The 26419-nt window shown below is 54.4% G+C and overlaps 1 protein-coding gene across 1 annotated transcript in view; it reads right to left on the reverse strand.

Moving 5' to 3' along the window:
- XNDC1N (XRCC1 N-terminal domain containing 1, N-terminal like) overlaps positions 1 to 26419 on the reverse strand; it is a 53878-nt gene that overhangs the window by 25408 nt on the left and 2051 nt on the right. Inside the window, exons 3-13 of the mRNA XM_043503937.1 lie at positions 20971 to 21096; positions 11258 to 11394; positions 10635 to 10773; positions 9815 to 9970; positions 8990 to 9153; positions 8495 to 8571; positions 7510 to 7748; positions 6221 to 6307; positions 5766 to 5884; positions 3214 to 3685; positions 528 to 599 (exon numbers count right to left, since the gene is read on the reverse strand). Coding sequence (XP_043359872.1) covers positions 528 to 599; positions 3214 to 3685; positions 5766 to 5884; positions 6221 to 6307; positions 7510 to 7748; positions 8495 to 8571; positions 8990 to 9153; positions 9815 to 9970; positions 10635 to 10773; positions 11258 to 11302 — 1570 coding nt within the window. The 5' untranslated portion in view covers positions 11303 to 11394; positions 20971 to 21096. The remainder of the gene's footprint in view (positions 1 to 527; positions 600 to 3213; positions 3686 to 5765; positions 5885 to 6220; positions 6308 to 7509; positions 7749 to 8494; positions 8572 to 8989; positions 9154 to 9814; positions 9971 to 10634; positions 10774 to 11257; positions 11395 to 20970; positions 21097 to 26419) is intronic.

Below are 26419 nucleotides of genomic sequence, written 5' to 3' on the forward strand. Positions count from 1 at the left end.
CTGGAATCTTAGAGCCATGGACTGGCCAACAACTGACAAAACACTCTTGCTTGAAGATCAACTGCACTACCACAGACAACTGCCCAGATGCCCTACCACAGGGGCTGACAAACATTTTGGGCCACATCCATGTTGCAAAATGGTATGGAGGGCCAGGTAGAAAAGGCTGTGCCTCCACAAACAGCCCCCATCTGCCCCCTCCCACTTCCCGCCCCCTGACTGCTCCCCTCAGAGCCTCCGACCCATCCAACCCGTCCTGCTCCCTGTCCCCTGACTGCCCCGCACCTCACCCACACCCCTGCCTCCCAACAGGCCCCCTGCCCCACTCCTTGTCCCCTGGGACCCCCATCCCTAACTGCCCCCCTGGGACCCCACCCCCTATCCAACACCCCCTGCTCTGTCCCTCCCCTTCCCGGGACCTCCCAACCCTCACTCCACTCCCTCTCTCCTGACCACGCCCCCCAACCTCCGCCCCACCCAACCACTGCCTGACCTCCTGACCCTTATTCAACCCCCCGTTCCCCTACCATGCAGCTCAGAGCCTCGGAAAGCCTGGGAGGTGGTCAAGTGCAAGCCGCGCTCCCTGCGTGGCGGCGTAGCTGCAGGGGAGGGGGGGCAGTGGAGGAGGGGCCGGGGGCTAGCCTCCCCAGCCAAGAGCTCAGGGGCCAGCCAGGACGGTTCTGTGGGCCCGATGTGGCCCACGGACCGTAGTTTGCCCACCTCTGCCCTAGCAGGACCCTGCCAGCTCCCAGTGTTCCCCAGGTCTTTGAGAACTAGTCTGTTAGGTAAAGCAAGGCTCTTAAAAGTCTGGGGGCCAGCTCAGTCCTAACATGGATTGGCTCAGCACGGGACAGGACGAGACACACAATGCTTTAGCTCTGCTAAACATCACCACTAACCAGCCATGCCTAAACATCCTACACTGCGAAGCGGACGCGAAAGGTCCCTCAATGCTTCCTTCTCGCCACTCTGCCAGTGCCAATGAGACATGTCGGGTCCCCAGAGAATCAAGAGGCAGCTGTGTGTGTAAATTACTGACCGCCCTCCTGCAAGTGAGCAATAGCGAGAGCACGGTACCATTCTGGATCTACCCGTAACCGCGTGGAGTGGAGATCCCCTATTCCTGGGAATTCAGTTCAGTGCGACCCACACTGCAGTGCATCCTATGAGTTAAAGGCAGGGGATGGGAGTCATTATTACATGTACTGAAGTAGCACTTATAGGCCTCCACTGAAATCAGGATCCCACAATGACAGGCACTGTACATGCTAACAGGCATGCCCTGCCCTGAAGAGCTTTATTGTCTTCTCCATTTTACAGATGGGAATTGAGGCACACAGAGATGACGTGATAGACCCACGACAGCAGCACTGGGACTAGAACCCAGAGCACCTGGGCCCTAGGCCAGCACCTTAACCACAAGGCTGTCCTCCCTCTAAGTGGGGGCCCTGTTTCTGTTCCTGTCACCTTGGTATCTAAGGGTACATCTAACATGGCAGCTGGGAGTGAGCTAGACTTCCTCTTCCAGCCAGGTACTGATGCGCTCTAGCTTTGCCAGGGCCAGCACACGACAAATAGCAGCGTGGATGCTTCAGGCTAGCCACCTGAGCTCGCCCCCCATAACAACTACGTGGGGGAAAGGAGACACTTTTCATAAAACATTCACTCTGTATCTGACCTCTCAATTCCCATCCTCCAAGGAAACCTGCACAACACCTTCCAAAGACGAGCCTGGGAGCTTAAATTCCTAACATCTTGAATAGTGCGTGCAGATGTGGTCGCTCCATCTCAAAAAAGATACATTGGAATTGGAAAAAGTTCAAAAAAGGACAACAAAAATGATGAGGGGCATGGAACTGCTTCCAAATGAGGAGAGATTAATAAAACTGGGACTTTTCAGCTTGGAAAATAGATGACTAAGGGGGGATATGATTGAGGTCTATAAAATCATGACTGGTGCAGAGAAAGTAAAGTATTATTTACCCCTTCACGTGACACAAGAACCAGGGGTCACCAAATAAAATTAATACGCAGCAGGTTTAAAACAAAAGGAAGTATTTCTTCACACAACGCACAGTCAACCAGTGGAAGTCTTTGCCAGAGGATGCTGTGAAGGCCAAGACTAAAAACAGTTAAAAAAAAACAAAAAAACAAAAAAACACACCTGGATAAATTAATGGAGGATAGGTCCATCAATGGCTATTAGCCAGGATGAGCAGGGATGGTGTCCCTAGCCTCTGTTTGCCAGAAGCTGGGAATGGGCAACAGAGAATAGATCACTTGATCCCCTGTTCTGTTCATTCCCTCTGGGGCACCTGGCTTTGGCCGCTGTCGGAAAACAGGATTCTGGGCTAGATGAACCATTGGTCTGACCCAGTCTGGCTGTTCTTAGGTTCTTAACTTTGTTAGACACCAAAAATTACAGACATCCGACGAACTGAGCTGTAGCTCACAAAAGCTTATGCTCAAATAAATTTGTTAGTCTCTAAGGTGCCACAAGTCCTCCTTTTCTTTTTGCGAATACAGACTAACACGGCTGCTACTCTGAGATTTGATATAGACACTGGATTTATGGCTCATTACAACAATCCATAACCCGCTAAGCCTCCTTTGGCATGTGACTGCAGAGGAATTGGCTGCCCACTTCACCTGGAATGGTCTCTTGCAACACATGTTAATTCCTTATGCTTAAAAACCTGCCCCACCTTGTATTTAGCTGTGACACTCAAAGTGCCTTTCCCAGATCTGAAGAAGAGCTCGGTGTGTCTCAAAAGCTTGTCTCTCCTACCAACCAGACGTTGATCCTATAAAAGATATCTCCTCCCGCATCTTGTCTCTCTAATATGGGACCTACACAGCTCCACCAACACTGCTAACAGCCCTTCCCTGAATCAGAGGTGTATGTGAATGTGTGCATCTGTCTGGCTCTGACTGAGTCGTCATTGTCCTACAAATCCCCCCCTCAACTCTCCTTTGCTGTGAGGCTGACAAAAAAAACTTGACAGTAGTCAGGCTACTGATGTGCTGAAACCCCAACCTGCTGTGCTGGCCAATACTGTCTTTGTTTCCTTGTGCTCCCACTTCAGTCTGTCTCTGTCTGTTGTCTCTTGTTGTACGCTTAGGTTGTAAGCGGTTTGGGGCAGGACCATCGTTTTGTTCTGTGCTGTACAGCTCCTAGTCCATCCCTGGTGTGACCGTTCTGAAGTCAATGGAGTTGCCCCAGGGCTGAAAGCATTCCAGGACGCCCATGACATGTGACCTGTGTCCCAAGGTCACCATGACGGCTATGGCCCTTCAGTCCAAAGGAGGCTCCAACCCAGCTGAGCAGAGTGACCCCGAGGCTCAGACACAGAGATACCTCAAATGGGGCTGATGGGGGGGATAGGGCAGCGTGTGCCAGTGTTGTGCCTCTACGACCTGACCTGGCCCTGCCAGCCTTATTCCACCCACAGCCAGGAGTGGGGGGTATCCAGGGCTCCTGCCTGCTCCCCACAGGTGCTGGCATGCCTCTCCACCTCCGTCGTGCTGAACCGGAACTCGCAGATGGGGCACGGCACCCAAGCCTCAGGGGGCTCCTCGTGCTGGGGATCTTCCCGTGGTGGGGATGGCCAGGCTGTGTCTGGAAGGGAGCCATCTTCCCCACAGGCGGAGGCGTGAACGGGAAGGAGATCTGTGCTGAAGCAGCCTGCAGCGAGGAGAGATGACAGCAGAGCTAACCCAGGGCCACCTGAACTTCCTGGCTGCCAACATACTGCATGCACTGGCCACCTGGGTTTTCAGGCTGAGAGCAAGGTTAGAACTTGGAACCCCAGGCCCTTGTCACTCGATCTCCCTCAACTATTCCCTGTATAGGGCCTACCGCATAACTAGGCAGTTCTGATTCCATCCAGGAGAGGGCAGTAGCATGCAGAGTGCAGTTTATTACTTTACAACAATCAACATGTATATAGTGCTTATCATAAATTCCAAGGCCAGACGGGACCATTGGGATCACCTGGTCTGACCTCCTGTATAACACAGGCCAGAGCTTTCATTCTGAAGGAGCCTAAGCCACTGTATGCATTCACCTGCCATGAAATGCAGCCACCTCTGGGGTGGCACACAACAGCTGTTGAACAGCAGCGAAGGCTCCCATAGCCAATTGAAAGTGCTGGGGGAGAATCAGGTTGGTGGAGTGTAGTTGCAGCCTGTCTCCAAGCTCAAACTCTGGTTTTGTGCGTTCGACAACTTCTGCAAACAAACTATGGGCACTGAAACCAACCTCACCTCCCTACACCCCTTTTGGTCTTCTTAAGCAGGTGTGGCTGAAGCCGACTGAACTGCTGGGCGCTTGGCTGCTGTGAAAATCAAGCCACTGGGGTGCCCAAGTATGGGTTTAAGTGGATACCTTTTAGGTAACCAAGTTTGAATCATAGAAACGCAGGGCTAAAAGGGACCTCAGGAGGTCATCTTTCTAGTCCACGTCTCCCTGCAAAGTCATGAATAAAGGCAGCAAGGCTGTGACTAAGACCGGAGAGAGAGAGAGTGCAAGGAAATCCCTCGTGGCAGTAAAAGGTGATGGGACTGGAATTCTGGAACTGAGCTATTACTGATGTTTTAAGGACGCTGTGTGAGACTCTGCCTTTGAGACAACCTATCTGACCACCATGGGGTACAATCCAGATTGGCTGTCTCTCTAATGGCCCATCTACACTGCAAGCAAAGGTGCAATTGTAGTATGGGTAGGCACGCTGTACTACCTTTCATCCAGCTAGCCCGCGTAATAACAGTAGTGAAGACATGGCAGCATGGGCTAGCAACAAGAGTACATCCCCAGTCGTTAGCCCGTGCTGCTGGATCTTCACTGCTATTGTTACTCACGTAAACTGGATTAAAGATGGCACAGATCTGCCTACCCACGCTACCATCACACCTCCCCTTGCAGTGTAAACAGACCCTAAAGATACACTCTAGTTCAGAGATACTCACATGGAGGCTCAAGAGCTGCAACTGGCTCTTTAATGTGTCCCTTGCGGCTCTGTGCAGCACACGATATTAAAACACTGTGTGATTGAATTAACCAATCTAAGTTATTAACGCATCAGGATGCTTTTACTAGGTTATTAACCAATTGTAGTTGTAAAAATAATAATACTTGGTCAGTCATTTTGCTCTGAGAATAATATATAGATATAAAAACTAAATATTTTCCCGTCACCCTGTTTTAAATCTGACTCTATAGTACTGTACTAAAGGAAAAACTGAATTCACACTACTGTAGCTCTTTTGGGTAAAGTTGGTTGCTAATTTGGCTCCTGAACCATTGAGGTCTGAGTACACTGCTCTAATTCAACACCAAGTTACTGGGCTGGATGCCAGATCCATGGGGTGAGCTTCTTTGGACTGTTTCCAGGTCAAACTAGATAGATACAATGGTCCCCTCTCACCTTGAAGTCTATGCTCACCTTCTTCTTCGAGTCCAGCTCTGGAGATGGAATCAGGCGAGACGCCAAGCTGAACACCCCACTGACTGCAAACCCACCAGATGGGCAGGGATCACATCACGCTTTTTTACAACCAGCTGAGTTAATGGAGGGGCCTGCCATGCTCAACCTGAGAGCCAGCTGCATCTCAGGGGTGGATCACATGAGCCGCACAGATCCAGTGTGTGTGTGTGTGTGTGTGTGTGTGTGTGATGGACCCAAAGGCTTTCCAAAGAGAATGATTTTGGCAGGACGACACATGCTCTAAGGCACTTGTTGTAGATCGCACTCCAGAACACTCACCCGTACAGATGGGGCATACACCCATCTCTCCACCTGCCTCTCCACGATCATCCGGCTTGTTGGACCTTCCTCCCCAGCCCCTGGCTTTTCCTCCCTGGGTGCCAGGCCTGGGCATTGACCTGCAGAGAGAGATTTCAGGAGCAGCTGTTTCTCCAGTTTGCAGTGTCCTTTGCCCTCGCACCCCAAAGGTTAAAGTACCACCCAGGCTCATAGAAGCTGCCCTGCCTGTTGAGACACACCAGAGGTGGTGGCTGGAAGGACCAGGATCCCCTCATTCCGGCTATCCCGTCCTACGCCCCCACTGGCTGTGATGGAGACCCAGAGGAGAGCCCCAGGAAGGCACTGCGTGGGCTGGGACACTGGATCAGAGAAGGAGCTGCCAGCTGGGCTCCAAAGGGGAAATCGGGACATTTGGAGGGTTAAGAGGAACACAACAGGGCTGATCCATTACCTCCCTGCGGCACCCTGCAATCTTCGTCTCCTGCTTGGCTTCACCCGGACCCTCCTCAGGGGTGGAGCATCATGGACATCCTGCATGGGGCCTGGAAAATAACCAGCAGCAGCATTGTACTTAGCTCCTGGATAAAGCTTTACAAAGTAGGTTGGGATCACTGTCCCCATTTCACAGATAGGGAAACTGAGGCAGCGGGAGGGGAAATGACTTGCTCACGGTCACCCAGCAGCCCAGTGGCAGTTCTGAGACTAGAACCCAGGTCTCCCCAGTCCCAGCCCAGGGCTCTGCCCACGAGGCCACACAGTTAAGCCAAGTTGGCACCAACACATGCAGATGTGCCACTGGCAGGCGGTTGGGTGGGACTGGAGACCGGGAGCTTCACATGCTCCAGAATCAACAAGAAGCAGTTTTGAATGGCGATGCTGAGCCATGAATACATGGGGGAAGGACATGATTCACTGGCTGAGATGGACACCAGGTAAGCCCAGCCCCTGGAGTCTGCACCAGGGGACCAGGGGCTGATGGTGCTTAGCTATCTTGGGGGAAGCCAGCTCTGCACTCAGAGGGTCGAGACCTGCAAGGAGAGTGGAGCTGGTTAGAGCAGGAGGGGGCTGGAACAAAGAGCAATGGGAGGAAATGTAACAGAAGCTGCTGACCGCGAGATCGCCTCCTGTGGGAGAGTCTCCCAGTGGAAAGCCCATCTGTGAGGGCTGTCACCAGCCCAGAGCTCAGAACGGTTTCACAGCCTTTGGCGCCTGCCTCTAAGGAAGAGATGGGCCAGTTGGGGTCTCCGCCAGAAAGCGTAGGGCCAGTCCTGCCCGGGATGTGGAGAGGGACAACCTGGATGGGACCCAATAATGCTCATCTACCTCGGTCTCCTCTCATCCACCCAGCAACAGTGTGACCCTCTGTTGGCCACGGACTGACAGAGCAGGCCTTACCCAGGGCAGAGGTGGACATTCCCCATCAACTGCCTGGGCACATTCCAGCAGCCCGGGATCCAACTACGCCCCTCGTGGTCCGTAGGCAGCACTTCCAGCCATGGGGCCCTGTGGGTGCCTTTCGCCAGCTGAGCGGAGGGTGCCATGCCAGGTCGTCCCAGATGCCCATCACTCTCTGGATCATTACAGGAGCGCGTGCCAGAAGAGCAGGTGCTGATCCCACCCGAGGGGGCAGGACGGCTTTGGAGCGGGCACCCCAGGCTGCAGCATCCCCAACTCAGCTGGACAGAGAAGGAGCTTGGGGGATCCCACTCGAGTCCCCACACAGCTGCGACCGGCTCCCACTCACCTGCTGCTGTAGGGCTCATGGCTGGATCTTCACCCTGCTGCCCCCGGCTGCTCCCCCGTCTCTCAGTGGCCAAAGAGGTGGAGCTGGGGCCCAGATGGAGAGTGCGGCTGCGCGACTGGGCCGCCGACAGCACCATCCTGGCTGTCCGGCTGAGACAGGCCGGGCTGCGTGGGTGAGGCCCACAGCTGGGCTCCAGCAGCTGCAGTCGGTTCTTCAGTTCCTCCTCCTCCCCCTTGCTCCTGGGCACAGAGAGCCAGAGACCCAGTGATTCCTGCCAACTGGCCAGGGAACGCCCCTGAACGGGACGGACACTCCCTGCTCCCAACCCTGGAAGGGATCTTCCCCAAGGCCAGTAGCAAACCCCTTCCAGCAGCAGCTCAGGGAGTGATTGGGACTTTGGTCCGGAGCCCCACCCACCCCACAGCTGGGCGTGCGAGTCAGACAGTCTACCCTGCAGTTACCCTGGGCTAGGATACAACGGTAGCAGGAGGGGATAGTTCGTGGGGAGGGGTGGGAGACACCAGCTGGAAGGGGCTGCCATCCATGACGGCTTTGGCCTGGAGGGCATCCCGAGGGGCTTGCTCCCAGCGCCACCTCAGCTCCTGGACAGCTCAGGCCACAGCACAGGGCTAGATCCAGCTGGTGGAAAACAGCCCCCTGGAGCAGCCCCGCGCAGCAGCCTGGCCATCCAGCCCAGTTGATGGGGGCAACGCACTGAGAGAGGCTGTGCCAGGAGGAGAGAGGGTTTCTGGGACAGGACGCAATCACTAGGACCAGGGGCTCCTCCCAGCCTGAGCCACTGGAAGGGGGTTGGCAAGCCCCCAGCTGGGACCCATAGGAGCAGCTCCCATGTGAGTGTCACTGGCACCATGACAGCCCCAGGAGGGAGGGGAAGCCACCCATGCCATTGCCTTTGGCCCAGCCCCACAGCTCCAAGGCACGGCCCCTCCCTCTGGAAGGCGATCACTCCCCCAAGGGTACTTACGGCTGCACCTCCGGGAAAAAAGTCCTGCGGAAGGCAGGGCTGGCAAGCCAGGGGCTGGCTGTGGGCTCATGACCCATCTGGGGGAGAGGGAAACACAGCTCAGCGCCCTGCTTTCATGGGAGATATCCCCCAGCCCCCCAGAGCCAGCGTGCGCAGAGAACTTGTAGCAGTAGAGAGGGAAGAGACCCCCAAGTCCCATCCAGCCCACCCCCATGGCCAGTGCACTAGAGCACATAACACAGGAACAATCCTGCACTGGTCCCAGTCGGGCAGCTAGAGGAGCGGACAGGTCTCCTCCCCCCCTGAACCTGGCACACTCAAGTGCATAGGCCACGCAGCACCCAGGGTGGGCTGAGCAGGCCACTGGCCTATCCCCACTGTGGCCAGAGGGCGAGAGCACTAGCAACAGCAGCAACAAAAGACCTCTTCCTTCCATCCCAGACCCCCCCCGCCCCTCATGTGCAAGGAGCAGGGGGATCGCTCGAAGGCATGGACCTGGAGAGGGGGCGGAGCTGGAGCCGCCTGGCTGTGATTGGGGTCCAACGGGGTGCGGATTTGGATGAAGGAGAGGCCAAACTGGGCCTGCTTGTTGAAGGGCTGGCTGCAGGTGATTCTCACGCGATCCCACTTCTCGCCCAGCGCCGCCGCCAGGAAATCCCCTGCAGACAGAACAGGAGCAGATGAGCAGCTTCACTCCTGGAGCGAGATGCTGCCACCTTCTAAGGGCCTTGCAGTCAACACAGGAACAATCCCACATCCAATCAGGGGGCCCCAGCTCCACAGATCCAACCACTGGGACTGTCCCAACTGGTACTCCACCACCCCACTGCACCAGCTCTGACCGCTGGGACCTCCACTCCCCACAGTGCCAGATCCAACCACAAGGACCCTAGCTCACCACCACATCTAATCCATCCTGGAAACACCCTGAGACACACCCCCCGCATGACAAACCAAATCAACGCATCAGGACCATGCAGGCTACTTTCCCAGTAGCTCCAGCCAATGGCCCACCTAATCCTGTCTCAGTGGCCAATACTTGTTGATTCAGAGGAAGAAAAAAGAACGCCCCAGGGCAATTGTACACATACAGGAACAGGGGTGACCAGTTCAGGTACCCAGATCCTATCATGCAGGGCCCGTATGAATACCTAGAGAGAGGGCAGCCCTGGAGATGGGATGAACTCCCATCATGAAATGTGATTACTTGCCATAACAGGGCATAGAAGGGCAGGCATGATGCATCACCAGCCATGAGCCCTACTCCACGATACCCAGCCAGTGACCCACAGCCACTCATGTGAGCTGGGCCCTCTTTACCCTCTTTAAACATCCGGACCCCGGAGCGGTTCCTGTCCAGCTTTGAGTCAGCCGGCGTCATCAGTGTAGTGCTGGGCACCAAGGTAACATAGGGCTGGTCCAGCGGCCAGGAGGAGCGCCCCACGTCCACCTGGAGAAAAGCACAGCCGCAGTTCCCTGCGCGTGGAGGGGCAAAGGTCAGGCCCGGAGCAGCTGAACCTCCCTCAGCTCTGAGCTGCAGTGAAACTGATCAGCCAGATCTGGGCACTGATATTGGAACCCCAAAGAGCTGTCAATGGGAAGGGAGCGGGGCTGTTCGGTCTCCGTGGCCTGTTCACTCTCTGCTGGGAGCACCCACAAGAGGCCCACTAGGCGCCAGCAGCAGTGGCAGCTTTGAGGAGAGATGTTGTTCTAATCTGCACCCCAGGGACCAGTATCCCAGCACGTGACAGAGACTGACCAGAATTCACCCACTGGCACGAGATATGGGGTGAACATTTTGCTAACAGGGAGAGACTTTCACCTTGTGGCTGGCTAGTTAGAAAGGGGACTAGCAGTAAAGCAACTGCCCTGCCCTGCCCCTGTCTCACTTGGGCAAGTCATCTCCCCCTCACTGTGCCTCAGTTTCTCCATCAGTAAAACAAGGACCACTGTGACAAGAGACAAGTGCACCGTGTTACCACTGCAGTATGGGGAAGTAGCTAGAAATCTCTGGACTCCTTGGAAGACAAGCCCTTTAAGCGTAGACACAAGCTCGGTGGCATTGCAGGAGACCCCAGAGAGATTTGCAGGTTAGACTGCCCCCAAGGGGTTGGGGTCTCTGTTTCTCCCTCTCTCATACCTATGTCTATGTAGCCGATAGGACTAGCCCGTTCCAGCTGCAGCTCCACTTTCAGCTGCCTGCTCCGATCCTGGGGGCAACTCAGCCACGGGTGAATGCCATCATCATGCAGCAGGTTCTCCACTGGATACCTGGGGTCCTGCACCAGGCCAGTGGGCGGGAGAGAGAGCAAAAGCAGGGTGCTTAGTAGAGGGATTGGGATAGAAGAGGGATGGGGGGGGAAGAGTCAGCAAGAGTTACTGTTCTCTATTAATGATCTGAAAGCAGATTACAGATTTTACAAACGGATCAGACCTTACCTACTGCTGAAGTGCAGCCATTTCTGGGGTGAAGTGTGCTAGATGTTTACCAGCGCACAGAAACATTATACAACAGTTTACGGCAGGAAGAATACTGTATCCAACTCACAACACTTTCCAGGTCAGATCCTCAGCTGGTGTAAAGTGGGGCAGTCTGGATCTATGTCAGTTTATACCAACGGAGGATCAGACCCTCAATTTCTATAAGGCATTTCACTCAAGGATCTCACAGTTCTAGGGTATGCAGAGTTCTGCAGCAAAATGTAGCACCCCCTCGTGTCCAATTAAAGAACTGCAGTTGAAGATGAAAAGCATTATTATTACCTGAGAGGTGAAGGACACCACATGGTTGATTTTAACTGGAGCCATTTCTGATTCTTTAGAACACCCCCAGCTGCCTGCTCGAAGCTTCCTCTGGGTTTCCTGGAAACACTCTCTTACTCCATCTGGTCTGTCAGCGTCTGGCAGAAACACAAACAGAATCTGGTTCTTGACAGAGATTGGAGCCATTTCCACTTGGTCTTGCTTTGGGCAGGTTTGCCAAAGACTGACAAAGATTTTCACAGCCAGCAATAAAAGTGGATTTGAATTTCACTGAACATTTATGATCCTCCCTCTGCTTTCACTGAAGGAGCTAGATATTGTATATTACACCCTGTGCTGTCCAGACCAAGCCTCAACAACACACAGTCAGATGCCTGTTTGAATTCCCTGCGCCCTCCTTTCTACCAGATCAGAGGCCTTGTGTATATGGGAAAGATGCCCCAGTTTAACTTAAGGTGTGAATTTCATGATGACTGGATTAATCAATTCAGTACAAACCTCCATATGGACATTCTTATTTCAATTTAACTTAAACTGATTTCCAAGCAGCTCAAAAAATAAAGCCACTCAAATTGAAATCAGTTTAAATTCCCAGCTTAAGTGAAATTGGTCCAACTAGACCACCTGATAAACTCCATGGAATATTACTGTGATGACAAATAGGATTCCAATCAGGATCAGGGGCCATTGTGCTAGACACTGATAGAAAGACACTGTCTCCGCCCGGGAAAGCTTAGCCTTAAGCCTAGGGCTCCATGCAGTCACAAGGGACTACCTATGTGGATCCAGCTGAAAGATCAGGACCCAAAAAGACAAGCATCATAAGAAGCGTGGGGGAGAACGATACTGTGACGGGGCAAGGCCAGATAGCTATGGAAGAGTAGTCTTATTGGGATCTGGGAAGTGGGCGGGCGAAGCTCGTCCACCGCTAAAGGATCCCCCCCAGCCTAAAAGGGGGATCCACAGGACCTAGATACCCAAAAAATTCCGGGGGACAACTAATGAAATAATAGAGACAGGAGTGTGGTCAAAGGGTCAAACAAAGGGAACTGGACGGGGACACCGAGCAGAGAACCCCGGACAGCGCTCACTGCTCCTGAAAGGCATCAAGGGAGTCAGAGGACGCCGCCCAGAGGAACTCTGCCCGGATGCGTGAACGGACCGAGGATCGGAAAAAGGCCACACGGTTACAGGAGACTCCATCGGCCAACCTCACTCACTCTGGCCCATTTTAGCTAGGGCCAGGAGAAGGTTGACCAGGAGATCCCGTGACTTTGTGGGGCCACGGATAGGGAGTACATAAATAAGAAGGTGAGGGGAGAAGTGCAACCAAAACCGTAATAAAATATTGGTGAGGAGCCGGAATGGGGCTATAGGCTGGCACACTCCAAGTATACATGTGCCAGGGTATCCCTCACGCCGCAAAAGGTGCAGGTGTCTGGGATTGCGGTGAACCGCGCCAAAATACACGCCCGTGCTCACGGCTCCGTGAAGGAGCCGCCAACTGACATTCCCGGTGGACCTTGGGATTAAGGTGGAATATAGGCTGGCCCACCGGGGCTCCTCACCCTCCAAAGGTGGCAGGAGGTCCCGCCATTTTGTATCGGGGCGGGACACGAGGGTGCGGGCGTGAAGGGTGTGGAGCACGAGCGTGTAGAGATGTTTTCTTGGCGCGGTTTAAAAGCAGACCGGCTGCATCTCGTGCAGCCGGCTTCTAGTGAAGGGATCGGTTGGGTCCACAGGGCAGGTGTCCAATTAAAAGGTCCGGCGGGCCTGGGGTAACGGGTGGGCGGGGCGTGCCCTCGTGCAGGACCCGGTCGAGATGAACCCGAGCAGCGGGCGGCAAAGCGGCCTTCACCTCCTGAAGTATGCGCCGGGGAGTACGAGGTCTGGAAAGCCCCATGCGCTGAGCAAGCGTGAGGGGATCCAGACAGTCTCCCCGGTCATAGTCCAGGAGGTCTCCGACTCTTGTGACCTCTGCCAGGACCAAACTCTGGCGCACCGAGCGGGACTCCGCCACCTGCACACGGAGCTGGGGGTTGTGTAGCAGGGGTTCCACGAGGAGATCTGCTCCCTCGGTGGCCGCCACGGACCTGGTCGTTGTAAAGAGTTTCCAGGTCCGGAGGAAGTCCTGGTAGAAGACCGGCAGCCCGGAGAGGTCTCGCGGAAGACCTCTCGGATGGAGATAAAGGAGCTGCCGGTCGTATCGGAGCCCTCGGAAGCGGCGCAGGAAGGTGTGCGCCAGTATGCTCCACGCCGGACAACCTGCACCATAAAGGAGCCTCTGCAGGGTCTGGAGGCGGAAGACATGGACCTAAGTGAGCAGACATTTGAGGCCCTGCCCTCCCTCCTCCAGAGGTAGATGAAGAACCCCTGCAGGGACCCAGTGCAGTCCTGACCAAAAGAACTCCAGAATCGATGTCCGCAGGTTGGTCAGGAAAGCCGGGGCCGGGACCAGGGTGTTGAGCCGGTACCAGAGCATGGACAGGACTAGTTGATTAGGCACCAGCGCTCTCCCTCGAAGGGAGAGGCACCGGAGTAGTCCTGTCCATTTCCAGAGCCGCTCTATCACCCCGCCCTCTAAATTCTGCCAGTTCTCCGGCGGAGAGGGATGCGTGGCAGAAAGGTAAACGCCCACATAGAGCAGCGGACCCGTGCTCCACCGGATGGCCTGAAGCGTGGGTGGGAGGGAGCTCGCCTGCCGCCAGTCCCCTACCACCAAGCCAGAGCTCTTGACCCAGTTGACCCGCGCGGAGGAGGCTGCCGAATAGATGGCCCGGCAAGCCTCCACCCACGCCAAGTCGCCCGGGTCCTGGACTACAAGGAGCACGGAGCACGTCATCAGCGTACGCCGACAGGACCAGCCGCAGCTCCAGCTCCCGCAGCACCAACCCTGTCAACCTCCTTCGGAGGAGACAGAGGAAGGGCTCGATCGCCAGAGCGTACAGCTGGCCCGAGAGGGGGCACCCCTGCCGTACTCCTTGCCCGAAGCTGAGCGGTTCGGTCAGGGTCCAGTTGAGCCTGACCAGACACTCTGCGGAGGTGTACAGCACCCGGAGAAAACTCACAAACCTGGGTCCGAAGCCAAACGCTTGCAGAGTGCTCAGGAGATACCCGTGATCCACCCTGTCGAACGCCTTCTCCTGATCTAAGGACAGGAGGGCGAACGACAGACCATCCCTACACCCAAGTTCCAATAGGTCCCGGACCAGATATAGGTTGTCGAAGATGCTGCGGCCCGGGACGCTGTAGGTCTGGTCTGGGTAGACCACGTCCGCCAGCACGGACCCTAGCCTCAGGGAGATGGCTTTTGCCATGATTTTGTAGTCCGTGCTGAGGAGCGAGACGGGACGCCAATTTCGTAAATCGCGGAGGTCCCCCTTCTTCGGCAATAAGGCCAGCACGGCTCGCCTGCACGAAAGAGGGAGGACCCCACTCTGCAAAGACTCGGCCCAGACGGTGACTAGGTTTGGGCCCAGGACGTCCCAGAACACGCGGTAGAACTCCACGGTCAGCCCGTCCATGCCCGGAGATTTATTGGTGGGCATGCGACGGAGGGCTTCCGAGAACTCGGCCAGAGTGAGAGGCAGCTCTAGCCGGTCTCGGTCGCCCACGCTGACCGTCGGGAGCTCCTCCCACAGCACTCTGCAAGTGTTAGGATCGGTCGGCTCCGGGGAGAAAAGGCTTGCGTAGAAGGCTCTCGCCCTCTCGCACATCTCCACCGGATCCGTGAGGGGGGTGCCATCTTCTGCCAGTAGGGAGATGATATGTTTTTTAGCCCCCCTCTTTTTCTCCAGGGCGTAGAAGAAGCGGGAGCAGCGATCCATCTCCCAAAGGACACAGATGTGGGATCGAACAAAGGCAACCCGGGCCCGATGGTTCTCGAGGATCCGGAGCTCCTCCCACTTCTCCCGGCACGCTCCGCAGAGGGGTGGATCCTCGGGGCTGGCGGCCAGACGCCTCTCCAGCTCTAAGACCTCCCGTTCCAACTGCTCTATCGCCGCATCCCTCCGTCGGCTGGCGCCCCGGGTGTAGTCACGGCAGAAGAGCCGGGCGCGCACCTTCCCTAAGTCCCACCACCGCCGCGCCGAGGGAAAGGCATGCCGCTGCCCTCACCAGGCCAGCCAGAACTCCTGGAAGGATGCCACGAAGCCCGCATCCTCCAGCAAGCTGTTGTTAAAATGCCAATAGGCCGGCCCCGGCCTCTCCGCGCAGAGGGAGGCTGTCACGGTGGCTTTGTGATGGTCAGAAAATGGGGCCGGCCGGATGCTGGAGGAGTGGGCTCGTGAAAGATGAAAGCGTGATAAATAAATGCGGTCCAACCGGGAGTGGCGCGACCGATGGGCCTCCACCCGGACAAAGGTGAATGTGGAAGTGTCATCCGGGTGGTGGTCGCGCCAGACGTCCAGCAGGGAGTGGTCTTCGACTATCTCCTGGAGGACGGCGACGGCGGCCAGGCTCTGCTCCGTCCCCGAGCGGTCCCGTTCCTCAAGGGTGATGTTAAAGTCCCCTCCCAGGACCAGGCACTCCTGAGGATCCAAGGTGCCGAGGAAGGCGGACGCCTGCTGATAGAATTGCAGCTGCTCCGGGCTCGCTGCTGGGGCATAGATGTTGACGAGGTTGACTACCAGCTCCTCCATGCGGACCCGGAGGTGCAGCAGGCGACCCGGCACAGCCTCGGCGACCCCCAGCACCTCGGGCCGTAGGTCAGGGGAGAACAGGGTCGCCACTCCACCCGTATGAACTGTAAGGTGGCTAAAGTAGACCCTGTCCCCCCAATCCAGCCACCAGCTGTCTTCGGCGGTCGGATCCGTATGGGTCTCCTGCAGGAAAACCACAGAGTACCTCCCCTCCCGAAGGAAGGAGACCACCTGGGACCTCCGGAGACCCATCCTACAGCCGCGGGCGTTCAATGTTGCAATGGTAAAGGGTGCCATGAGGAGGGCTGGGGGGGGATCCTCACCGGCAGGGATGCTCCCGGCTCCCGGCAGACCGCGCAGCAGTCCGTGACCCACCCCGTAGGTGAGTAAGGAGTCACGGAAGAGGCGGACCCGCTGGTAGGCCGCAGCTCCCTGTCTCCCGGTCCTTTTACCCACCCCCATGATGGCCCTTGTGACCCGGAGGATTTGATTAAAGTCCCCCCATCGCTGGAGGGCAAGCTGGACTTTGTTGCGGGAGCCACGGACATTTTCTAGAAACTCCCGCAACTCCTCTCGCAGCGCATGGGGGGCTGGGGTTACGGTCTGGTTACTCCCCGACGGGGCCTTTGGTACAGCCCCCTGGCCCAGCGAGACGGGCAGACAGGGTGCGGACCCCCGACAGGGCTCCTGATGGGTTGACCTGAATGCTGGGGCGATAGGGGGCGGCGGAGGGAGGATAGCAGCCCCTGGTGGGTCAGGACGGATAAACACAAAGGCCGCTCCCCGGGAGTCATCTGTTGGAAAGGGGAAGGAGACAGCCCCAGGGGCGGCAATAACATCTCGGGATGTAGACGGGATAGGGACAGGGGCAGGGGCAGGGTTAGAGGTGAGAGTTTGGGCGGGGAGAGGGCTCTCAGTGATGCCGGGCGCAGGCTCGATGTTGGATTTAGCAGCCACGGCATCAGGGGGTGGACTCTCTTCTGTAGGGCCCTCTCCCGGGAAGGAGGTCGAATGCTCCTCACCAACGACGGTTGCCCCTGGTGGCTCAGATTCCAGCAGCGTGGCACTGGCCATCACCTCAACAGGTTCAGCGGCTCTCAGTGGGGTGCCATCTGCAGCCAGGTTTATGGAGGAGTCCAGGGGCCCCTCGGAGGTGGGAGCGGAAGCAATGGTTAGGGGGAGGGAACATGGGGAAAGGGGGGCTGGAGTGAAGTCGCCTATATCGAGGCCTGCTGGCATAGGGTCGTCCTCCCCCTGGGTAACCGGGGTCAGACCCAGGGCCTCGATCTCCTTGTATATTGAAGGAAGATCAGTTTCCGCCCCCTCGGGATTCTCCCCGCTGCCACCTGATGCGACTGTTGCCTCGGGGCACACTGGGGTTTCAGATGAAGCCTCGGGGGCCTTGGAGGGGAGGGACTCCCGTGGAGGGGAGATACTGCCTTCCAGTGCTGCCACGTCTTCTCCAGCCGGCACCGGTAGATGGAACACACCCGTGGGTAAAGCGGAAGGCTCGATATCAGTGCCCCCTTTCCTGGTCTTCCGGGGGGCCTCCGCATCAGATGGGAGGAGCGGAGCTCGAGCCTTCCGCTTGCCCCGCTTCCCCTGGACTAGGGCCCAGCTCTCCGTGCCATCATCTGGGGGCTGGCTAGCAGGGGTTGTGTCAGGGGGCAGAAGCGATGGCTCAGGGACTCGAGGGGGTAACGGTGGGGCAGCACAAGGGAGGGAAGATTCCCCTTGGGACGGGCCCCCTCCCGTGGCCGGCAGTGTACCTGCCGCACCCTCCTCCACAGGCCCCACCAGATTGCAAGCAGCGGGGGCGGGGCTCTCCCGCTCGTCTGGGCATAGTTGGGGAGGTGCCTCTTGGGCCCGCGGGGAGCAATGGTGGCCTGGGAAGGAGGAGGGGCGGTTTCGGGCGCCGGGCAGCCAGGGGTGCCGGCGATGATGGGGCCGGTGCCCTGCCGGGGCTCGGGGGTCCCGGATGCCCCTCCTTCTTGGGCCAGGGGGCAGTCCCTCCGGACGTGCCCCATCGCCCGGCAGAGATAGCACCGGGCCTCCCCTGTGGAATAATGCACCCGGTAACGGGCCCCCTGGTAGGCGACTAGGAAGGACCCCTCCAGCGCCTCTCCGTCACGCGCCGCCGGCGGCAGTGGAAGCTGCACTTGCCGGCAGAAGGAGAGGACGTGACGGAGGGCGGGATCTTTGCAGCCCAACGGGAGAGGGCTGATGACAGAGATGGGCTTCCCCAGGGTAAAGAGGGCGGGTAACAGGGCGGCACTGGGAAGAAAGGGAGGGACGGAGGTCAGGACCAGGCAGACGCTCAGGTCCTCTAGTGGCTCTAAGGGGACAAAAACACCCCCCACGGCCAGTCCCTTCTCCACTGCCTCCTGGGCGGCAGCCTCCTCTGTTAAGAAGACGACGACCTTGCCATACATTTTGGAGGCCGCCACAATGGCCGTGGGCCCCACCACCCTCGCCAATGCCCGCACATAGGTCTCCACGTGGGGTGAGGTGGGCACCAGGAGGCAACGGACGCCGTGCTTCCTGGTCATGGTGGGAAAGGGGGCACGGCTGCTATAGATGGTAGCGAAGGCGGTGGGCTGGAGAAATGACGTAGCGGCAGGCGGGGGGCTGCCGCCACCTGAGCGTACGCCCTGGGGGCTGGGGGAGGGACACCCGTAAAGCTGGTGGAGGGAACAGTGGGGAGGGGCGCCCCAGCTGGAGATGGGGCCGGGGCATTGGGGGCAGCCCCTGCCATGAAGGGTCTGGTCTTTTTAGCAAGGCCTTTCCCCTTCTTCTTCCCCTGGCCCTCCCCCCAAATCTGAGGGGCTGAGAGACGTGGCAGCAGTAGAGGTCACCCTGGTGCCCGTCGTTGCTGGTGCCCCAGCGGGGGCGGTGGCAGATGGTTCGGCTGCGGAGGTAGAAGCTTGGGGGGGTGACGGAGGGGTAGGCGGGGGAGGGGGAGCTCAGGCTGCTGGAGGGGTCCCACCCGTCTCATCCCCCGCCATCATGAGGAAGGAGGAGGGGAGAGGGGAAGCATGTCGACCACTCCTCCCTGCTAGGCTGCAGGCAGGGGAGGAGGGCACCAAAAGGGGTGGGCTGGACGGGGGGCAATCAGAGGTTAGGGGTCAGTCACCGACACAAGATGGAATTCCGGCTCCTCTTGGTGCACTAGGGGAGGGAGGATACAACAACATTGGGGGTGCAATGAAGAGGGTTGCAACTAAAATGGGGAATTGCACAAGCGCATGGGAGGGGGTATGGGCACACGGAGCGAGGGGCTAGGCAGTCTGGAGGTAGAACAGGGAAACCAAGGGGCTAGCTTCTGAGGCTGGGGCGGGGCAAACAAACAAAGGCTGCAGAAGGAAATGGGCGGGGCAGGCAAACAAACTGAAGCTAGTAAGGGGGCTGGGGCAAAAGGGGGGGGCAAAGCTACAAGTGGCAAAGGGGGCAGGTAATAAAGGGCAAAGCTGGGGATTAGGCAGTCGGGGGGGGACACATGTGCCCACATGCACTTGCACAAGTCTTTTTTTAAGCTGGTGCTGCTTCTGGTCCAAAGGGTGGAAATAGGGCATGGCAAGCTCAGCAAGCAGCTGAGTCAAGAGGCAGGAACTGAGGCAGATGGTATAGAGCCAGTGGGGGTGGTGGAGGGGGCAGCGGTGGTGGTAGTACTGGTGGGGGTTGGGGGGACACACAGATGGATTAGGGGGCAGCTCCACGCCACACCCCCTGTGTCCCTACAAGCACAATCAAGACCCCCACCACAAGAGCACAGTTTGAAAATTACTCAGTCTTAGGGCCCCCTCCACGGTGGTCTGCAGAGTCTCTAGGTGTTCCCCCACTGGTAGATGATCCTCTTATTCTCCTCCTCGGGCTTCAGCAGCTCCAGGCAGCAGACTCCACAGCAGCAGCAGCTGCTCCAGGAACTCCAGGTGGTGGTCCAGGCAGGCAGAAAGGACCCCTCTCAGGTGGTGGTGGTGGTGTCCACAGCAGCAGTGGTTGGGGTCCCTCACTCCTCCTCTCTGGGGAGTGGGCTAGCAGCCCCCACCCCGGGGCTGCAGTTGCAGCAGTAGCAGCACCCAAGAGTGGGGGATCCAGCAACCAGACAGCAGAGAACGGGGGGGGGGGGGGGGTGTCTGGCCCAGCCAGGGGAGCAGCTAGAGCAGCAGGGAGAGCTTAGGGCCTAGCAGCAGCAGGAGTAGCAGCTTCCCACCTCCCTCCAAGCTAGAAGGCTATGGGAGAGCAGTGGGGGGGAGAGAGAGAGATTCGCTCCAGGCTAAACAAATCCCTGGTACCAGCATAAGTGAAATGGCAGCTGCTCCAGGTCAATTAAGACACCTGGGGCCAATTAAGATCTTTCCAGAAGGCAGGGAGAAGGCTAGGTTGATTGGGACACCTGAAGCCAATCAGGGGCTGGCTGAAACTAGTTAAAAGCCTCCCAGTCAGTCAGGTGGGTGGGCATGTCAGGAGCTGTGGGAAGAAGTTGTGCGGTTGGAGAGGCTGAGTAGTACACACCGTATCAGGCACAAGGAAGGAGGTCCTGAGGTAAGGGTGAAGTGGAGCTTGAGGAAGCGAGGGCTGCTTTGGGGGAAGTAGCCCAGGGAATTGCATATGTCATGTTTCTAAAAGGTCAGCTACCATAGCTGATACTATTAGGGTCCCTGGGCTGGAGCCCGGAATAGAGGGTGGGCCTGGGCTCCTCCCCCCACCTTTGCCCCCTGATTAATCACTGAGACTGGGAGACAACAGAGACTGTGCAAGGAAGGATAACTTCTCCTCACCTCCATCACTGGCTTATGATTAAAATGGCTCAGTAGACTGTGACCCTTGTCTCTAGAGAAAGAAGGGTTACATGGAGGGTCACAATGAGCTTCTGAGGCTAGCGAAATCCGCCAGGAAACGTGGGACCCACGGAGGCTAGGACAGAGCTTTGTCACAATACAAAGACCCCAAATCTTATTATTGGATCCATATGGACAGACTCCTCCACAGAGTCCCACTGTGAAGGCAGATGGGAGGATTGGGGCCAAAGCATGTAACATTTTCATGTATGTATACTTTTAATTAAAACTATACCTGACTGCCCCTCAATTTATCTCCAGCTAGATGGCTAGGAGGTTCCATGGAAGATGTAGGTCTGAAGGAGGACAGGAATTTTGTTGTCTTGTATTGATCTGCAAAGCACCAGGTACACCTTTGATGCTGTAGAAATAATATGTAATTTTACATCTGTCCTCAGGCTTCACTCACTTCCTCCATACCCTTTTATTTCCCCCAAATCCAGTCTCTCTACAGGTTCATTTCAGGTTACCCCAAGTTGATCACACAGCAAATTCTGTGAATAATTTGGGGGGAAAATTGAACTTTGATTTCTTTGAACTCCTGATTTTTAGAACATTAGACTGTTATAGAGCACTTTGAGCTATGGTTTAAATATTTGTTTTGCTAAATAAAATTAATCATGATGTTTTCATGCAGCCTCATTACACAAAGTCCCCATGTAATGATACTGCACTGGCCTGGAGTTGTTTCAGGATATTTTAATATCCTAAAAGCTAGCAGGACTGACCTGTGAAAATCAGAATAAGTATTCACCTTAAGTGGTATCTAAACAAAACAACAAGTGAAACTTCAACAAGGAAAAAAACGACATCTAGGCTTTTCCACTAATGTTTACATGAGAAATTAATCCATCCACAGATTTAAGGATCAGTTAAAAAGCTGTTGAAAATAGTTAAAGAAGCCAATTTTAATCTATTTCCCAGAGCAAATTCTACTGCTATGGGTTGTGGGAACCAATTCATAACAAAAAAAAAAAATCTCAACTGTTACTTCTTCAGGGGAAAAAAAGTAAAGTACAAAATTACCGCATCTCTTTTCCATGGTAACCTGGAACGGACACAAACCCACCTTTGCTTTCACACAAACCCTTATCCCCAACAGCCCTCCTGTGTAGATGATCCCCAACCCCACATCCCCAGTTGCCCTCCAACTCTCCCAAGTTAAATAAGCAACTCGGCTTTCAAAACATGACCCAAAACAGCCCAATCCCTTTTCAAGACAAGCCCAAAACAAGCCTAATCCATTTCTGCTTGGCAACACTTAACACCAACAAGCAAGCCCAAAACAAGCCAATCCCACTTTGGTTAAACAAGCCACACATTTCAAAATGGGATGTTATTATAAAAATACCATCATTCATTTTCAGCATTAAAATGCACACAACAAAAAGGTACGTTGTAACTTGTAACCATTCTGCCAGATAGAGACTGCGGCAAACAGGGACAGGTTAAATATGCCAGGGGTTTTCTTCAACACCACTTTGGTGAAAAACTATAAATATATATGTATAAAATAAAACATTTTGAGTGAATTTGAAGGATTTACAGGAAAAACTCTGCTACCCTTTAAGAGATTGGCGATGAGATTGCTCTCGCTTTTCTGCAACCTCCGCCACCACCACCACACCACCCCTCCTCATCACTGTATCCCTATCACTTCAGGCTGCTTGCTTTTGCTGCCTGGACTTGAATCCTGGATTCTTCATGATGTGTGGATGACAATGCTTAGGGTTTTTTTTTGTTAGCTGGGGTGTGTAGGAAACACTGCGGTGGCAGGGCAGAGGAACATGGCGGTGGCCACACAGCTTACTGATGAGGATCTGTTCTTGGAGCTCAGACGCTTCAGCTTCTCACCGGGGCCGGTCACCAAGAGCACCCACCCAGTCTACCTGAAGAAACTGCAGGAGGACAAGCGGGCTGGAGCCCGTGGCAGTGCCAACAAGACCCAGAACAGTAACAACAACAACACAGGGGCTGGCCCCCGGCGGCGACGCCCCTCTGGCCAGCCCGGCAGGCAGCCCTCGGCAGCACCGCCCCTCTGGCCAGCCCAGCAAAAGCTTCCTGGAGAGTCCTGAGAACATACTGTGTTATGCACTGTATTCCTGTGACGTATCTCCAGGGGAGCGGCTTTCATGGCTGGGCAGGTCAGGATTCAGCATTGGCATTCCTAGGCCGCTCCACTAGGTGACCCTCGGCAGGGAACTATAATCTCGGTCTCATCCAGTGATGACTCAGTCCTGCACTGCACGTTCAGGCCCAAACAATCGGTGCTCCTCCGGTGGCAAGACTAAATATACAAAAAAAGACTTTACCCAACAGCAATCCTTGGCTATATTGTGAAAATACTCTGATCCAGGGCTGAATTCCAATGCACTATTCCATAAACATAACATCCGTTCAATGTTTCAGTAAAGAATCTCTCTAAAAATCATGCTTACTAAAGAAAATCCTAAACAAGCTTACATTTAGATTTTGATGGCTTACTGGGTCTTTAACAAAATAACGTAACTTCATAATGTCTTTTCTTGGTGTGCAAATTGAAAGACATCATGTTGTTTGACCCAGGCCCTTCATTTGCTTCTGTTTCCCCTTGCACTGGGAATTCACTGTAGCAAAGGAGTTATTGAGTCCCAATTTTTAACAATAGTTTTACATACCCTGGCCGCCCCACCAGGCATGCACCTCCCGCTGGTTCAGTAGCCACCTTTGGCTGCCTCGCCAGGCGAGGCTCTGAGACAGCAGGACTTTTTCCCCTTGCACACTCGCACTTGGATGTGCAGGAACTGCTTTGGTGTGGTGAATCATGAAGACCTGAGCCAGGAATAGAAGAGCAAGCTACAGGTGCTCAGCAAGGATGAGTAAAGTGGAGGGACTCCCACTTCAGTTAAACATCATCCTCACTCTCTACATCATCTGTGGTGGGATGTGCTCCCTGTGTGTAGTACATTCCCATGGTAAAGCATTGAAGCATATCCTGGTTTGGAACAAAATCCTTACAGCACAGCCCGTCATCTTAACTCATACCGGATATGCAGTATAATGCTCAGAGTCTGGTGACCCATCCTGTTCCAGTGCTTGGACTTAATGTTCACCTGTGAGAACACTCGTTTCACATCACCATTAACGAGAAGCATGGCAAGTAGAGAAAGCACAAACAGGGTTAGCTCTTTAAAAGCACCGTTCGTCGCTACTGTCCTCAAAGTTTCAGACTTCCACCCAGAACTGCTCTGCTTGTTTGTCATCTGTGTTCTTCCATTTCTGGGAGCTGATGGCTTATACTGGTTATCAAAGGCCCCCAAGTCACCTTTGAAAATTTTTATCACGGAGATCTTCGCTCCTTGAGGTTTTGACAGAGGCAGAATAACCGATGGACTGAACACCAATATAGAGTTCCACAGATTGATATTCACTGGTAGTCTGTGTTGCACTAGTTTAGCCGCTTCAAGAAGGAACTCTCGGCGTCTACTCTTGTTATAAATATAAAGGGAAGGGTAACCACCTTTCTGCATACAGTGCTATAAAATCCCTCCTGGCCAGAGGCAAAATCCTTTCACCTGAAAAGGGTTAAAAAGCTAAGGTAACCCCGCTGGCTCCTGACCCAAAATGGCCAATGAGGGAACAAGATTCTTTCAAATCTGGACAGGGGTGGAACAAAGGGCTCGGTCTGTCTGTGCGATGCTTTTGCTGGGAACAGATCAGGAATGCAGCCTCAAAACTCCTGTTAAGTTAGTAAGTCTGTGTGTCTTTTTGTAACTTAAGGTTTTGCCTAAAAAAATTCTCTATGTTTTGAATCTAATTACCCTGTAAGGTATTTACCATCCTGATTTTACAGAGGTGATTTTTACCTTTAATTCTTTTAAAAACCTGATTTTTTTTTTCCATTGTTCTTAAAATCCAAGGGTTTGGGTCTATGTTCACCTGTACAAATTGGTAAGGATTCTTATCAAGCCTTCCCCAGGAAAGGGAGTGTACAGCTTGGGGGGGATATTTTGGGGGAAGACGTCTCCAAGTGGGCTCTTTCCCTGTTCTTTGTTTAAAACACTTGGTAGTGGCAGTTTACAGTTCAAAAACAAGGCAAAGTTTATACCTTGGGAAAGTTTTAACCTAAGCCAGTAAAAATAAGCTTAGGAGGTCTTGCATGCAGGTCCCCACATCTGTACCCTAAAGTTCAGAGTGGGGAAGGAACCTTAACTCCTCTTTATACCGTCTTGAACAGCTTTGCATCTCCTAGAGCAATAGCGAACACTGCGCCGAAATTAACAGCGCACAGTGGCAAGTGGCTGGCTGCACCACGCAAATTGACTTCCAGGAGTTTAGTGTCCAATACAGGGATGCTTTTTGGAAACAATATTCTAGTTAAAAGACCCCAAAAGAAAGAGAGGAGGGTGTCCAGCATCTTGAAGGCATTACCACCAGATTCCAGCTGGAACAGTTTATTGATTCTGGAGAATTCCTGCAGAATCGGTGTTAGAAACTGTAAATACAGTTTATTCACAGGGTCGCAATACATGTTGTACAGAACTTCTGCTTCTTAGCAACACAGCTTAGCCTTGCTCAGTTGGAAGTGTAGCTTCAACGCATACCTCTGATCCAGTATGCGCACGGAACAGTCGTACACGAAAAGCCATCTCGTCACTGACAGCTAAACAAGCTTCAGTGGCGTGTTACCAGGATTCATCACCTGGAATAGCTGTGCATATGCACACTGTCTCTGGGGGCTGTGAGAGAACCAGCTGTAGGAATGGGAGACTAAAAACTCGAGACTGCATGGCAGCATTTCTATGGCACACAGCTGGATGGAGTGATATATGCATTTGATGAGACTGAGCCTGTCATTCTTCTTGAGCAGATGCGTCTACATGGAATTTTTATGTCCGACCATGAAGCTACAGCCATCGATCCAAATCCCAATCCACCTGCTGAAATCCAGACCAACACTGACAAGAAACTGAAGCAGTGCTGTGGCAATAGCTTCAGCTGTTTTGCCTTCCAAACTGACTAGTACCAAAAATATGGAGACAATCTTGCCTAAGGAGGGACTGAAGTACGACACTACAGTGCAAAGCTGCTTTGCTGCATCAATGTCTGTGCTCTCGTCTATCACCAGTGAATACTAGGACTCACCAATGTCTTTGAGGTTGTAAAACATGCAGGGAGCCATAACTTGGTTGATTAATGCCCTGCATTTTGTGCGATGGAGGCAGATATCTTTTTCAAAAGCTGACCGAGCAAACATACTGAGATGATCTACAGAACTGACTACTGGTGGAGGCAATGTAGCAGGCCAATTTTAGCTCCGCTTAGTGCTTCCTTGAGACTGACGGTCTTGAGACAGTGAAATCAGTATTTGACAGGTGCATCACAGAAAATGGTTTTGTATTTGATTTATAAAAAGAAAAGGAGTACTTGTGGCACCTTAGAGACTAACAAATTTATTAGAGCATAAGCTTTCGTGAGCTACAGCTCACTTCATCGGATGCATTCATCGGATGCATCCGATGAAGTGAGCTGTAGCTCACGAAAGCTTATGGTCTAAGAAATTTGTTAGTCTCTAAGGTGCCACAAGTACTTCTTTTCTTTTTACCTTATGATGTTACTATTAAGTGTTGTAATTAAAAATGGTAGATGGACCGCAGGGGCCCACCACGGCGCCCAAAGTTGCTCTACGCCTACACCATCCCGAG

Source organism: Dermochelys coriacea, chromosome 1 (assembly GCF_009764565.3).
Source record: "Dermochelys coriacea isolate rDerCor1 chromosome 1, rDerCor1.pri.v4, whole genome shotgun sequence".
Taxonomy (NCBI): domain Eukaryota; kingdom Metazoa; phylum Chordata; order Testudines; family Dermochelyidae; genus Dermochelys; species Dermochelys coriacea.